This window comes from Lethenteron reissneri, chromosome 68 (genome assembly GCF_015708825.2).
Source record: "Lethenteron reissneri isolate LAM-NWPU_2019-01 chromosome 68, ASM1570882v1, whole genome shotgun sequence".
Taxonomy (NCBI): Eukaryota; Metazoa; Chordata; class Hyperoartia; order Petromyzontiformes; family Petromyzontidae; genus Lethenteron; species Lethenteron reissneri.
This window is the reverse complement of record NC_083846.1, coordinates 3,971,415-3,988,595: the sequence shown is the minus strand read 5'-3', so window position 1 is coordinate 3,988,595 and position 17,181 is coordinate 3,971,415. Positions and strand designations below refer to the sequence as shown.

The window sequence follows — 17,181 nt, the reverse complement described above, 5'->3', positions numbered from 1 at the left end:
CTTGATCATGAACCTCCTGTTTTATTGCGAGAAAGGCTAAAAGTCTCCTCTTAAATTCCATGCTTTGATACCTGCACAAAGAAAGGTATCCCATGGTTAAGCTGCGTCTAACAAACAAAAACAACTAAAAAGGTTTTTTTTTTTGTGTCCCTCGTTAAATCGGTGAACCCCCCTCCCTCGTTACAGATGACTGGGTGGAGTCTTCGGACTCTTCCGACGGGGAGGAACCAGCGATGGACTCTGGGGCTGACGTGGACCAAGCCCCCAAGGTCACGTGTCTCTTCTGTGATGAGTAAGAACAACAAGTATAACCCGTAAAAACAAAGTTTTTCACTATAAATCCTTTATATGCGTGGCGGCTAGAGTCCTCTCGTCCTCTGGCTTGAGATGGCTGCCACCTATGGGTCAGATGATTGTCTGCCAGTATTAAGCAATTGGTAATTAAATATTTAATTTGTTATCCCTAAACAGTGTAACATTTTGGAAAAAATTTTTTACGAACATTAATTGTCTCGCACAATGAGTCTGTGTGCAAAATGTCAGCTCGATTGGATCACGGGAAGGGGGTTAAAAAACGACCGAAAGATTTGCACGGTCGTAAGCAAGCACGCAAGCAAGCAAGCAAGCGAACTTAATATAAAGGATTTAAAAACGATTCTAATAGCGATCATACTTTTGATTTATTTTTGGGCACTTTTGCAAATGGGCCCTATCGTCACGTAGAAGGGAAACAATAAAATAATAAAAATATAAAAAATTACATTCTCACGACGTTTCGATTGCAACACAAGCAATCATCATCAGGTGTGAAAACCACAGCAAGAAAATTTGAAAAAATTGAAAAAAGTGGCATAAAAAAAGCCACTTTTTTATAATTTTCTTGCTGTGGTTTTTACACCTGATGATGATTGCTTGTGTTGCAATCGAAACGTCGTGAGAATGTTATTTTTTATATTTTTATTATTTTATTGTTTCCCTTCTACGTGACTTTACCGAAAGAACCAAGAAGATGAATCCCTGCAGTCACGAAAGCTTTAAACAGACGAGTCTTGTTAAAAGGTTTCAGTTTTGTCGCCAGAAGAAAGGGGACAAACCCTATTCTTATAAGGTGAAGTCTATAGCGACGGGTCTACACTCACGCTCGCCACGCGTGCCACCACCAGATCGAGTCGTTGTTTTGGTCGTGACGAGCCGCGTCGCTCCACATTCTCTGCCGAAATTGGACCACTCGGCACGGCAATTCGTCCCGTGGCGAGTTGCTAATGCACCGTACGTATGCCGAAAGCGCACCCGTGCCGAACTGTCCCCGATTGCGAATGATCAAATATCGAATTGACGAGGTTTTTCCGTCGCTTAGCTCCGATCGTTACGCTACAAACCGTGGCTGCGTCGCCGGCGCTATGAGTTCGGTCCCAATTCCGAGTGCGTGACTCGTTCGTAGAGTAGACTTTTCACAATATTCCACTTGGGGTCAGTGTTGCCCAAGGCTTGCCGCTCTCACACGGTGGCGACGCGTCTTCCCTGGACGTCAAACGAGCGTGCAGCGGTTACATTCACCCGGCGTTTAATATCTCGCCGATGCTCGTCATGCTTGGTCGGACAAGCGTTTCGAACTCAACGTCTCGGTTTGCGAGTTACGCGCGTCGATGCAATTCGGATGAATTTATTAAATCGTCAAATTTTTTTCGCGGTATTTTACGGAGTTACTTAAGGGGGGTACGCGGTCAGCTGATAGGGCTGCTGTGGCGGGAAGCAAAGGTCGCAACCGGGTACCCGATAGCCGTACCCTACCCAATACCCGGCTACCCGTACCCGGCCGGATACAGGTACCCGTTTGCGACCCTGGTGCGGCCGAGTACGGGTAGACCGTGAGTCACTGGTGAGTCACCGTTTGTCACTCATTTCCCAACGTCTTGTCTCTTCTCACAATTCAAGTTCCTAGAATCAACCCACCCGCGCCTGCAACATGGCTTCATCCCAGAGGTCGCAATCGGGTACCCGTACCCTACACGATACCCGGCCGGGTACGGGTAGCCGGGTATCGGGTAGGGTACGGGTAGCCGTTTGCGACCTTGGTGCGGCCGGGTACGGGTAAGGAATCAAAACCCGTTTGCGACCTCTGGCGGGAGGGTCGGGGGGTTCACATGACGAGCAGGAGGTGGGGGTACCGCTGAAATACCGATGGCTGCTGTGTAGATGTGTGATGTATCGGTGATACGAGCATGTTGATACGTACCGATATGCCTGTGCCGATACGCCTGTACAGACAGGCCTCTACCGATACGCTTGTACCGACACACCTGTACCGATACGCCTGTATAGACAGGCCTCTACCGATACGCCTGTATAGACAGGCCTCTACCGATACGCCTGTATAGACAGGCCTCTACCGATACGCCTGTACCGATACACCTGTACCGATACACCTGTACCGATACACCTGTACAGACAGGCCTGTACCAATACACCTGTACTGATACGCCTGTACAGATAGGCCTTTACCGATGCGCCTGTGCCGACAGCCCTCTACCGATAGGCCTGTACCGATACACCGTACAGACAGGCCTCTACCGATAGCCCTCTACCGATAGGCCTCTACCGATAGACCCGTGCCGATAGGCCCGTACTGCTGGCTACGTACGGCGCCAAAGAAGTCCGACATACATACAAGCGTGATGATGATGAAGCGTTGACTTGAACGACAATGACGACGACGACGATGATGGTGGTGATGGTGGTGGTGGTGTGCGCAGGACCTTTGGCTCGTCAGACGAGACGCTGCTCCACTGCAGCACAGCCCACGACTTCCCTCTCCTGCACAGCCTCAAGGCCAACGGTAAACCTCCGCTTGGCACGGTTGGCTACGTACGGTGCGAAAGAAGTTGAATGTTCATGCGTATATAGACTCGCACAGAGACCCATAGACTCACACAGAGATTCATAGACTCACACAGAGACCCATAGACTCACACAGAGACCCATAGATTCACACAGAGACCCATAGACTCACACAGAGACCCATAGACTCACACAGAGACCCATAGACTCACACAGAGATTTATAGACTCACACAGAGACCCATAGATTCACACAGAGACCCATAGATTCACACAGAGACCCATAGACTCGCACAGAGACCCATAGACTCACACAGAGACCCATAGACTCACACAGAGATTCATAGACTCACACAGAGACCCATAGACTCACACAGAGACCCATAGACTCACACAGAGACCCATAGACTCACACAGAGACCCCATAGACTCACACAGAGATTCATAGACTCACACAGAGACCCATAGACTCACATGCAGACCCATAGACTCGCACAGAGACCCATAGACTCACACAGAGACCCATAGACTCGCACGCAGACGCATAGACTCACACAGAGACCCATAGACTCACACAGAGACCCATAGACTCACACAAACCCATAGACTCAAACAGAGACTCATAAACTCACACACAGACCCATAGACTCACACAGCAGACCCATAGACTCACACACAGAGACCCATAGACTCACACACAGACCCATAGACTCAAATAGAGACCCATAGACTCACACAGAGACCCATAGACTCACACAGAGACCCATAGACCCACACAGAGACCCATAGACTCACACAGAGACCCACAGACTCACACAGAGACCCACAGACTCACACAGAGACCCACAGACTCGCACAGAGACCCACAGACTCACACACAGACCCATAGATTCACACAGAGACCCACAGACTCACACAGAGACCCACAGACTCGCGTAGAGACCCATAGACTCGCACAGAGACCCATAGACTCACACAGAGACCCATAGAGTCACACAGAGACCCATAGACTCACACAGAGACGCGTAGACTCACGTAGAGACCCACAGACTCACACAGAGACCAGTAGACTCACACAGAGACCAGTAGACTCACACAGAGACCAGTAGACTCACGTAGAGACCCATAGTTTGTTGACCTTCCCCCGCACCTCCGATTAGCTACGATTGGCTACGTACGGCGCGAAAGAAGTTCAACGTACGTACAGGTGGCGGGTGGGGGGCCCTCGACCCCAGCGGAGATGGAGCAATGAAATGATTTCACGTGGTGCAGCGGAATGGATTGTGGAACAGTGTGAACGCAATGGGTGGAGAGGGGACCCGGCTTTGCGTTGCGTTATGTTTAAACTTCTTTCGCGCCATACGTAGCCGACTGTGCTTAATCGGAGGTGCGGCCGATGATGATGATGATGCCGCTGATGATGATGATGATGCTGCGTGTGTCCCATTGGAGCCTGCTTGGGTGTGACTCCGTAAATGATGCACGCATTCTATTTTCCAGGCTTGGACTTCTACGACTACATCAGGATTGTCAACTTCATCAGAAACACCGTGAGTCCCCTTCTTGGTTCTTTCGGTAAAGTCACGTAGAAGGGAAGTAATAAAATCATACAAATAAAACATAATAAAATAATTTTCACAAAAATATGAAACGCTTCACGAATTTGCGTGTCATTCGGGAAGCGTTTCATATTTTTGTCAGAATTATTTTATTACGTTTTATTTTTATTATTTTATTACTTCCCTTCTACGTGACTTTACCGAATGAACCAAGAAGATGAATCCCTGCAGTCACGAAAGCTTTAAATCGAAATTTAACCGTAAGTCTCTTTCCGCTCACGTGATTATGTAACACACGCGTGTGTGACTGTATGTGCGCTTCTGTTTCTGTCTGTGTGGGGAGCGGTGGCGCAGCGGTTTAGCGCGCTGCGTTATGTACCAAGTCAACTGGTGATGACGACGATGTTGATGCTGCTGCTGATGGTGACGATGACGAAGATAACGATGATGGTGGTGGTGGTGATGACGACGGCGATGTTGATGCTGCTGCTGATCGTGACGATGACGATGATGGTGGTGATGACGATGGCGATGTTGATGCTGCTGCTGATCGTGACGACGACGAAGATGATGATGGTGACGATGACGACGGCGATGTTGATGCTGCTGCTGATCGAGACGACGACGAAGATGACGATGATGGTGACGATGTTGATGCTGCTGCTGATCGTGACGACGACGAAGATGATGATGATGGTGACGATGTTGATGCTGCTGCTGATCGTGACGACGACGAAGATGATGATGACGACGATGTTGATGCTGCTGCTGATCGTGACGATGACGAAGATAACGATGATGGTGGTGGTGGTGATGACGACGGCGATGTTGATGCTGCTGCTGATCGTGACGATGACGATGATGGTGGTGATGACGATGGCGATGTTGATGCTGCTGCTGATCGTGACGACGACGAAGATGATGATGGTGACGATGACGACGGCGATGTTGATGCTGCTGCTGATCGAGACGACGACGAAGATGACGATGATGGTGACGATGTTGATGCTGCTGCTGATCGTGACGACGACGAAGATGATGATGATGGTGACGATGTTGATGCTGCTGCTGATCGTGACGACGACGAAGATGATGATGACGACGATGTTGATGCTGCTGCTGATCGTGACGATGACGAAGATGACGATGATGACGACGATGATGACGACGATGTTGATGCTGCTGCTGATCGTGACGACCACGAAGATGACGATGGTGGTGGTGATGACGATGGCGATGTTGATGCTGCTGCTGATTGTGACGACGACGAAGATGACGATGATGGTGGTGGTGATGATGACGGCGATGTTGATGCTGCTGCTGATCGTGACGACGACGATGATGACGATGATGACGACAACGGCGATGTTGATGCTGCTGCTGATCGTGACGACGACGATGATGACGATGATGACGACAACGGCGATGTTGATGCTGCTGCTGATCGTGACGACGACGAAGATGACGATGGTGGTGGTGGTGATGACGAGGATGATGTTGATGCTGCTGCTGATCGTGACGATGACGATGATGACGATGATGGTGGTGGTGATGACGGCGGCGATGTTGATGCTGCTGCTGATCATGACGACGACGAAGATGACGATGATGGTGGTGATGACGACGGCGATGCTGATGCTGCTGCTGATCGTGACGACCGCAATGATGATGACGATGATTTTGATGCTGCTGCTCGTGACGACGATGACGACGATGATGATGGTGCTGCTACTGTTGTTGCTGCACATGATGACAATCATCTTACCGATGATGATGATGGTGGTGCTCTTGCTGATGATGTTAATGCTGATCTTGCTGATGATCTTGCTGATGATGTTGCTGATGATGTTGCTGATGATGATGATGATGACGACGACGCTGATCTTGCTGATGATGTTGCTGATGATGTTGCTGATGATGATAATGACGACGCTGATCTTGCTGACGATGACGTGACCGTATTCTTAGGGCCCGTCACCCCGTGACCTCCTCTTCTCTCCCCGCGAGTCGCAACCCTGGGTGAGCGACCGGTTCCTGACGTCCACCCTGGAGGACGACCTTCTGCTCACCCACGGTGAGTGGACGAGCCGCTCCACCGAATCCCTCAAACGACTCCGCAAGGCAGGAGCGCCACGGTGGCTATGAGATGTTAACTACCTCGCCTGGTGTACAGGAGGTCGTGGGTTTGATCCCAACCCTGACGCCTGCTGCTGCTGTATATTTGGAGTTTGCGTGTCTCTCTCATCATCATCACGGTGGCTATGAGATGTTAACTACCTCGCCTGGTGTACAGGAGATCGTGGGTTTGATCCCAACCCTGACGCCTGCTGCTGTATACTTGAAGTTTGCGTGTCTTACCCGTATCCGTACCCGGCCGCACCAGGGTCGCAAACGGGTAGGGTATGGGTATCGGGTACGTGATTGCGACCTCTGGGATGAAGCCATGTTGCAGGCGCGGGTGGGTTGATTCTAGGAACTTGAATTGTGAGAAGAGACAAGACGTTGGGAAATGAGTGACAAACGGCGACTCACCAGTGACTCACGGCCTACCCGTACCCGGCCGCACCAGGGTCGCAAACGGGTACCCGTACCCGGCCGGGTATCGGGTAGGGTACGGGTATCGGGTAGGGTACGGGTATCGGGTACCCGGTTGCGACCTCTGCTTTGTCATTTGTGATAGCCAGGTAGCTTCTGGTAAAATAAAAAAATGAAATAAAAATAGCAGACCAGCTGCGCCCACCGACCGACCCGACGCCACGCCCCTCAACTTGACAACTTGTCGCTCGCTCCCCTGTAGGCCCGGTGCCCTGTGACTCTCAGAGTTTGCGTTCCTCTCACAAGCGAGGGTTTGAAACGCCTGTAAATTAGCTCTGTCCCTCTCTTTCACCGTCCTCCTCTCTCCGTATGTCCGCCGTGTGTCCAGCTGTCTGTCTCTGTCTGTCTCTGTGTCTGTCCGTGTGTCTGTCCGTGTGTCTGTCCGTGTGTGTGTCTGTGTGTCTGTCTGTTTTCGTGTCTGTGTCTGTCTGTCTGTCTGTGTGACTGTCTGTCTGTGTGTCTGTCTGTGTCTGTCTGTGTGTCTGTCTGTCTGTGTGTCTGTCTGTGTGTGTGTCTGTCTGTCTGTGTGTCTGTCTGTGTGTGTGTCTGTCTGTGTCTGTCTGTGTGTCTGTCTGTCTGTGTGTCTGTCTGTGTGTGTGTCTGTCTGTCTGTGTGTCTGTCTGTGTGTTTGTCTGTCTGTGTCTGTCTGTGTGTCTGTCTGTCTGTGTGTCTGTCTGTGTGTCCGTGTGTCTGTCTGTCAATCTGTTTACCTGTCCGTCCGGGGGTGTTGAATCGGCCCATCATCCCCCTAGGGTCGATACAACGAGTACAACTTTGCCGTGGGGGTGATGCGGGGGGTGGAATTCACCAATGGTCGTTTTATCGATAGACTCGCCTCCCTGCCATAGTAATGCGGAATTTCCACCACCGCCAACGCGCGACCCGCTCATGGACGACGCGGCTCGTTTGGTGCGGGAGGGCTCGCGTTGGCTCGACGATGGGCAGTCCCAACTCCCGGTGCTGCGTGTGTGCTGCGTGTGTGATGCGTGTGTGATGCGTGTGTGATGCGTGTGTGATGCGTGTGTGATGCGTGTGTGATGAGTGTGATGCGTGTGTGATGCGTGTGTGATGCGTGTGTGATGAGTGTGATGCGTGTGTGATGCGTGTGTGATGCGTGTGCTGTGCGTGTGCTCCATGTGTGATGCGTGTGTGATGCGTGTGTGATGCGTGTGTGATGCGTGTGCTCCGTGTGTGCTCCGTGTGCGATGCGTGCGCTGCGTGCTTTCTCTTCCTTGTTTCCCCGGCTTAGACGTGGACGGGGCCTTGGAGGAGGAGGAGGAGGATGAGGCGGAGGAGGGAATCCGCCAGGTGGGACTCCGCGACGAGGGTCTCCGCGCTCGGTTGGCGGAGAGGCGGGCGGAGAGGGCTGAGCAGGAGCTCGCCCGCGCGATGGAGGACATGCACAAGATGCGGTACGCGACGGAATCTTTGTCCGTCTGTCCGTCCGTCTGACTGCCAGTCGGACTGTCTGTCCGTCCGTCTGTCTGTCCATTAGTCTGTCTTTCCGTCCGTCCGTCCGTCTGTCTGTCTGTCTATCTGTCTGCCCGTCTGACCTTGACCTGCCTCTCCCCGCCCACCCCCTCCCCCACCCCCCTGCCAGAGGTCGTAACCGGGTACCCGATACCCGTACCCTACCCGGCCGGGTATGGGTAGGGTACGGGTACGGCCGGGTACGGGTAAGGAATCAAAACCCGTTTTTGACCTCTGCCCGTAGGGAGGTGATGGGAGCGATCGTCCATTCGTCTGACCGTCCTTCTGTCCATCTGTCTGAACGTCCGTCTGTCCGTCTGACCGTCTGTGTCTGTCCGTCCGTCCGTCTGTGTCTGTCCGTCCGTCCTTGACCTGCCTCCGCCCCCCGCCCCCCCCCTGTGTGTAGGGAGGTGATGGGAGCGATCGTCCTTTGGTCTGACCGTCTTTCTGTCCATCTGTCTGAACGTCCGTCTGTCCGTTTGACCGTCTGTGTCTGTCCGTCCGACCTTGACCTGCCTCTTCCCGCCCACCCCCGCCCCCTGTGCGTAGGGAGGTGATGGGAGCGATCGTCCGTTCGTCTGACCGTCTCTGTCTGCCCGTCCGACCTTGACCTGCTTCTGCCCCCCCGCCCGCCCCCCCCTCCCCCCCCCGCCCCCCCCCGCGCCCCCCCTGTGCGTAGGGAGGTGATGGGAGCGATCGTCAACGGCACAGCGGCTCCATCGCGCTCCACCTCGCGCGGCGGCGGCGGTGGCGGCGAGGAGGAGGAGCGTCAGCAGGAGGACGAGGCGTACTTCGGCTCCTACGCCCACTTCTCCATCCACGAGGAGATGCTCAAGGTGAGGGGCGGGGGGGGGGGGGGGGGGCGGGGGGGGGGCGGGGGGGAGGGGCAGGTTTCACACAGGGTGTGTTTGTAAATCGTGTGATTTGTGTGTCTGTGTTGTTGTTGTTTTAAAGTTGTGACTCTCCGTGCCATAGACTCACACAGAGACCCGTAGACTCGCACAGAGACCCATAGACTCACACAGAGACCCACAGACTCGCACAGAGACTCATAGACTCGCACAGAGACTCATAGACCCACACAGAGACCCATATACTCACACAGAGACCCACAGACTCACACAGAGACCCACAGACTCACACAGAGACTTATAGACCCACACAGAGACCCATAGACTCGCACAGAGACCCACAGACTCACACAGATACCCACAGACTCACACAGACACCCACAGACTCACACAGAGACTCATAGATTCACACAGAGACCCATATCCTCACACAGAGACCCATAGACTCACACACACACACTCACACAGAGACCCATAGACTCACACAGAGACCTATAGACTCACACAGAGACCTATAGACTCACACAGAGACCCACAGACTTACACAAAGACCTATAGACTGTGGCGTTAGTCCTGTCCTCGGCTTTGGCACGTGGAATGTTTCACCGCCGACCTCCCTGCCGTGTCGCCACCAGGACACGGTGAGGACGGGGGCCTACCGGGACTTCATCTACGGCAACCCTCACCTCTTCAGAGACAAGGTCAGAGGTCACGGCCCGCCGGACCCCCCCCCCCCCCGCCCCCCCCGGTCTGCGAGTCGTCACCCCTCGTCACCGTGTCTCTCCTCGTCCTGCTCACCCCGGCACTGTGCGTGTCGCTGTCTCTCTCTGCGAACTCCACCTCCTCCTCCTCCTCCTCCACCACCTACTCCTGCTCCACCTACTCCTCCTCCACCTCCTCCACCTCCTGCTCCACCACCTCCTCCTCCTCCTCCACCACCTCCTCCACCACCTCCTCCTCCTCTTCCTTCACCTCTTCCTCCTCCTCCTTCTCCTCCTCCACCTCTTCCTCCACCTCTTCCTCCACCTCCTCCACCACCTCCACCTCTTCCTCCTCCTCCACCTACTCCTCCTCCACCTACTCCTCCTCCACCTCCTCCACCTCTGCCTCCTCCTCCTCCACCTCCTCCACCTCTGCCTCCTCCCCCACCTCTTTCTCCTCCTCCTCCTCCTCCTCCTCCTCCACCTCCTCCTCCTCCTCCTCCTCCTCCTCCACCTCCTCCACCACCTCCACCTCTTCCTCCTCCACCTACTCCTGCTCCACCTCCTCCTCCTCCACCTCCTCCACCTCCTCCTCCACCTCCTCCACCTCCTCCACCTCCTTCTCCACCTCCTCCAACTTAACGTTGGCTGTAGTTGGCCACGGTCCCTTACGTTGTGGCAAGCTTCGGGGCCACTTCCTGGAGTCGTGGAGTTCTGCCATTACTAGTACGTTTCATAAAAGCGTGTTTAAAAAAAAGTTTTTTAAAAATATTACTTATTTCAGAAGTGACCCTGGCCATCACGAATGATGGCTTTAACGACGAACTGGCTCATCATCATCATCATCATCGTCATCATCATCATCATCGTCATCATCGTCATCATCGTCGTCATCGTCATCATCGTCATCGTCATCATCATCGTCATCATCATCGTCATCATCATCATCGTCATCATCATCATCATCATCGTCATCATCATCGTCATCATCGTCATCGTCATCATCATCGTCATCATCATCATCGTCATCGTCATCGTCATCATCGTCATCGTCATCGTCATCATCATCATCGTCATCATCGTCATCATCGTCGTCATCATCATCGTCATCATCATCATCGTCGTCGTCGTCGTCGTCGCCTTGCGGAGATTTAGCGCGGCAGCCAAATGCTCCAAACGCCACGCGACCATGTAACCCTCAACCCCCGTCGCCTGGTCTCACCGTGACCTCCTCCACCTCCTCCTCCTCCCCCCCACCTCGTCCCCCCCCCCCCCCCCAGGTGGTGCTGGACGTGGGCTGCGGGACGGGGATCTTGTCGCTGTTTGCGGCGCGGAGCGGAGCGCGGCGCGTCTTCGCTGTGGAGCAGTCGGAGATCGCCTACCAGGCCATGGACATCGTGAGGTCAGAGGTCACCGGAGGCGCTCCCTCCCATCCCCTCCCACCCTCCTTCCGTCACCTCCCTCCCTCCCCTCCGACCCTCCCCCCCCTCCTTCCCCTCCCTCCCCTCCCTCCCTTCCTCCCTCCCTCCCCCTCCCACCCTCCCTCCCCTCCCTCCCTCCCTTCCTCCCTCCCTCCCCCTCCCACCCTCCCTCCCCTCCCTCCCTCCCTCCCTCCTCCCCTCCCTCTCTCCCTCCCTCCCTCCTTTTTTTTGTATTTTTCTTTTAATCAAAGATTTAACGCGAGTTTCCCGTGTAACATTAGTCCCATTGTGTGTTACTGTGTTCATAGACACCAACAAGAAACACAAATCACCCCCCAAAATACCCATCACCAGATCCCCCGCTGCTGCGCTACCAGCACCATAGCGGCGAAGGCACCTGCCTGACCTCCCTCCCCTCCCCTCCCTCCCTCCCTCCCCTCCCTCCCCTCCCCTCCCCTCCCCTCTCCTCCCTCCCCTCCCTCCCCTCCCCTCCCCTCCCATCCCCTCCCCTCTCCTCCCTCCCCTCCCTCCCCTCCCTCCCCTCCCTCCCCTCCCTCCCCTCCCCTCCCTCCGTCCGTGGGTTTGTCTCTCCGTCCGTCCGCGGCGTTCCCGCCGCCGCCGTTGCGATCGCGATCGTAGTCGAGCTCCTAGTGCGTCGTCGTCATCGGTGGTGCTGGCATTGTCATCGTTGTGGTCGTCGTTGTGATCGCGATCGTCGCCACGATCGTGGTGATCGTTGTAATTATCATCAAATCACGATCGTCGTCGTCGTAATAATCATTGTCATCTTCACGGTGATCATGATCACGATCGTCGTCACGATCGCGGTGATCGCCGTGATAATTGTCATCATCACTGTCATCACGATCACCATCACGATCATCGTCGTCGTAATCATCATTGTCATCCTCACGGCGATCGTGATCACGATCGTGACGACGATCGCGATCGCTGTCATCATTGTGATCATCATCATCATCATCACGATTAGCGCGGTTGGCGACGTACGGTGCGAAAGAAGTTCAACACACATCGTCACGATCATCGTCGCCGCCGTCATAATCATTCGTATCTTCACGGGCATCAAGATCGCGACCTTGGTCACGATCATCATCACGAGCATCATCATCGTCGTCGTCGTCATCATCGTCACGATCGTCATCAGCATCTCGTTCCCCATCCTCGTCAGCGTGGAGGAGGTGGAGGAGGTGGTGGAGGTGGAGGAGGTGGAGGTGGAGGAGGTGGAATTCACACCGTCGGCAGTGACATCACAATCGTCGTCATCGCCATCGTCATCATCACAATCGCCGTGGGAAGCGTCGCCATGAGCATCTTTGTGGCGTTATCATCGCAATCGTCACCATCGTCAGCAGAGTCACGATTTACATCGTCGTCGTTGTCGTCATCGTCATTATTGTAGTCATCGTTATCATCATCGTCGTCATCATCGTCATCATCGTTATCGTCGTCGTCGTTGTCATCATCATCGTCGTCATCGTCATCATCGTCGTCGTCGTCATCGTCGTCGTTGTCATCATCGTCGTCATCATCGTCGTTGTCATCATCATCGTCATCATCATCGTCGTCATCGTCATCATCGTCATCATCATCGTCGTCATCATCGTCGTCACCATCGTCGGCAGAGTTACGATTTACGTCATCGTCGTCATCATCGTCGTCATCGTCGTCGTCATCATCGTCGTCATCATCGTCGTTGTCATCATCATCGTCGTCATCGTCGTCATCGTCATCATCGTCGTCATCGTCGTCATCATCGTCGTTGTCATCATCGTCGTCATCATCGTCGTCATCATCATCGTCGTCGTCATCGTCATCGTCGTCGTCAGCGGTAATAGCAGGACCCTCGGCGCATGGCGTACAGTACGGCCTCCTGCGAGCTGCATTTTAATTAAGTGCAGAAATTACCTCGTTAACTGTTAACGAGGAGGTGGGGCTTGATAACATCGGATCGTTAGGCTGAGCGCGCGCGTCCGTCTGTGCGCTCGCTCGCTCACGCGTCTCTACGCGTGGGGGAGTGGTGGGGGAGCGGTTAGCGCGCTGCGCTTGCAGACCCGTCGACCCTGGTAACACAAAAAAACGTTTCTTTTTCGATTTAAAGCTTTCGTGACTGCAGGGATTCATCTTCTTGGTTCTTTCAGTAAAGTCACGTAGAAGGGAAATAATAAAATAATAAACCATAATAAAATACAAAAATAAAACATAATAAAATACAATTCTCAAACATAATAAAATACAATTGTGAGAATTGTATTTTATTTCGATTTAAAGCTTTCGTGACTGCAGGGATTCATCTTCTTGGTTCTTTCGGTAAAGTCACGTAGAAGGGAAGTAATACAATAATAAAAATAAAACATAATAAAATAATATAATATTATTGTATTACTTCTCTTCTACGTGACTTTACCGAAAGAACCAAGAAAATGTTTCTTTCTCTCTCCACGGTTAACATTCAGTGACGAGTCACATCAGAAGTGCTCCTGGGTCTCCCCCCTAGGTAGACTCGGCCTCAAATGAGTACCCGCCGCCACTGGGGAGATGAAGGTCGTGGTGCTGGCCTACTCGCCCGCTTCGTAGCCACCCGCGCTAACGGCACTTGCCCCAAGAGGCTGCCGAGGCTACGCGGGGGATCTTTGCCTTTGGCTTGTTTGGGTGGTGACGCTGCATGTCGCGTGAGATCCGTGGTTCTCTTCCCGGTGATTAACGCGCCCCTCCAAAAACACCCATCGGCTCACTTCCAATAACCATTCGTTTCACACACAGACACACACAGACAAAGGTGGTCGCCCCGTGTAGCCTCCAGCAGCCTGTTGGGGCAAGTGCTGTTAGCGAGCGGCACCTACGAAGGCTGGAACGGCCAGTACCACAACCCCAGTGCTGATGATAACACACTGCACCGGCTGCAATACTCATTTAAGGCCGAGTCAACCTAGGGGACGCCCACAACCGGTTCTAATAATGAGCGGTTGCCGCACAGTGCGCTAACCGCTGCGCCACCGCTCTCAACGACGTACGCACGCCCAGTACCTAATCTACATCGCGTCCGGGCGCGTTCCCCCCCCCCCCACCTCTAGGTCAACTCGGCCTGAAGACCCGACAACTGCTATGCCCCCCCCACACACACACACACCCGTCAAATTAGAGACAAAGGCAGCTGGGCTGCAAACACAGTGGCCTCGCAACCACCCAACCACTCACCCACACATCCACTCACTCATCCACTCACCCAACCACTCACCCACACATCCACTCACTCACCCACTCACCCACCCAACCACTCACCCAACCACTCACCCACACATCCAACCACCCACCCAACCACTCACCCACCCAACCACTCACCCACCCAACCACTCACCCACCCACCCAACCACTCACCCACCCAACCACCCACCCACCCAACCACTCACCCACCCAACCACTCACCCACCCACCCACTCCCCCACCCACTCACCCAACCATTCACCTACCCACCTAACCACTCACCCACACATCCACTCACCCACCCAACCAACCACTCACCCACTCACCCACCCACACATCCAACCACTCATCCACACATCCAACCACTCACCCACACATCCACTCACCCACTCATCCAACCACTCACCCACCCAACCACTCACCCACTCACCCACCCATCCAACCACTCACCCACTCACCCACCCACTCACCCACACATCCAACCACTCACCCACTCACCCACCCAACCACCCACCCATCCAACCACTCACCCACACATCCAACCACTCACCCACCCAACCACTCACCCACTCACCCACCCACCCAACCACTCACCCACCCAACCACTCACCCACTCACCTACCCAACCACTCACCCACCCACCTAACCACTCACCCACCCAACCACTCACCCACCCAACCACTCACCCACCCAACCACTCACCCACCCACCCAACCACTCACCCACTCACCCACCCACTCACCCACTCACCCACCCAACCACTCACCCACCCAACCACTCATCCAACCACCCAACCCACCCACCCACCCACTCACCCACCCACTCACCCACCCACCCAACCACTCACCCACACATCCACTCACCCACCCAACCACTCACCCACACATCCACCAAACAAAGACAAAGAGCCCCCATATCGGCTTAACAGACTGTTGGGGCAAGTGCTGTTAGCGAGCACCTATGAAGGCCGGCACGGTGGCACACGAGGGGGTGGGTGGTCAGCGTCACGCCCGACCGCCTTTGTCTCCCCAGTGGCGATGTTTACACTGCACCAGGTACTCATTTGAGGCCGAGTCGACCTAGGGGAGGCCCAGGACCGATTAGGATCATTGTTACTCGTGTTGTCCGTGAGCGGGAATCGAACTCGTGTCGCCAGGTCTGTGGATGGTGAAGCGTGCTAACCGCTGCACCACCGCTCCCCACACACACACACGCGCACACACCCCCACCCACCCCCACCCACACATCCATCCATCAAGTGGCTGTGGCAGCCTAAATAGGCGCTCGCTAACTGCTCATCAAATTTGGAGCAGAAATTTGTAGAGGGAGGAGAGGCTGCGGGCTCCTGATAAGAGACAGATCGTGAGGTCGATAGCGTTCCCCGTGCCGCGTTCGAGAGTGGGGGGGGGGGGAGTGTGAGAGAGTGTGGGAGAGAGGGAGGGGAGGGAGGGGTGAGGGAGAGAGAGGGAGGGAGAGAGAGTGTGAGAGTTTGTGAGAGTTTGTGAGAGTTTGTGAAAGGGAGGGAGTGTGAGAGAGTGTGAGAGTGTGAGAGTTTGTGAGAGTGTGAAAGGGAGGGAGAGTGAGAGGAAGGGAGAGAGGGAGGGAGAGAGAGAGAGAGAGTGAGAGGGAGAGTTAGAGGGAGGGAGGGAGAGAGGGAGGGAGGGAGAGAGTGTGTGCGAGGGAGGGAGAGTGTGAGCGTGTGAAAGGGAGGGAGAGCGTGAGAGAGGGAGGGAGAGTGGGGGAGAGAGAGAGAGCACAAGGAGAGCGTGAGAGCGCGTGCGGGGGGAGCGTGGGATAGAGCACGGCGGGAGAGAGAGCGTGCGAGAACGACAGAGCTTGCGTAAGAGCGAGCGAGAGAGTTGGAGAGAGTGCGAGAGAGAGAATTAGAGAGAGCGAGGGAGCGAGCGTTACAGAGGCGGTGATAGAGAGAGAGTGAGAGTTAGAGAGAGAGTGAGAGAGAGAGTGAGCGCGCGAGAGAGTTAAGAGGAGAGAGAGAGTTAGAGAGAGTTAGAGAGAGTTAGAGAGAGAGAGAGCGAGGACTCGTTTTATTTTAAATTTTTCCTCGCGCTCTCTGACCCCGTTATTTATTTCTTTGTCCTATTACAAGAGGTGTTTTTTTCTTTCTCGTGTGTCTCGTTTGAAAGCCGAGCCCGGGGGTTATGGGGTGGATGGGGGGGGGGTGTGAAGGTGGGTGGATGAGGTGGGGGGGGGTGGCGAGGAGGGTGGGGGGGTGGGCCAGGCCATTTGTCACCGAGACACCGAGATCCGTGTCTCGTATCGGCGGCGGCGACGACGACGACGACACGCGTTAACGCCGCTCGCTCGCAGCGCCGGGAGTCTCGCGCACGCACGGACACACGGACACACAGACGCACGGACACACGCGCGGACACACGGACACACGCACGGACGCACGTGCGGACACATACACAGACGGACGCACGCACGGACGGACGCGCAGACACGTGCACGTGTAGACGCACGGACGCATGTGGCTCCAATCGTCCGCGAGCCTGCCTTTCCAC

General features: G+C 54.5%; 1 protein-coding gene across 1 annotated transcript in view; it reads left to right on the top strand.

Moving 5' to 3' along the window:
* The window catches only part of LOC133360388 (protein arginine N-methyltransferase 3-like), a 59,794-nt gene that overhangs the window by 4,217 nt on the left and 38,396 nt on the right, over positions 1-17,181 (top strand). The window contains exons 2-9 of the mRNA XM_061579090.1: positions 187-292; positions 2,754-2,836; positions 4,338-4,387; positions 6,365-6,470; positions 8,241-8,403; positions 9,141-9,297; positions 9,948-10,013; positions 11,294-11,415. Coding sequence (XP_061435074.1) covers positions 187-292; positions 2,754-2,836; positions 4,338-4,387; positions 6,365-6,470; positions 8,241-8,403; positions 9,141-9,297; positions 9,948-10,013; positions 11,294-11,415 — 853 coding nt within the window. The remainder of the gene's footprint in view (positions 1-186; positions 293-2,753; positions 2,837-4,337; positions 4,388-6,364; positions 6,471-8,240; positions 8,404-9,140; positions 9,298-9,947; positions 10,014-11,293; positions 11,416-17,181) is intronic.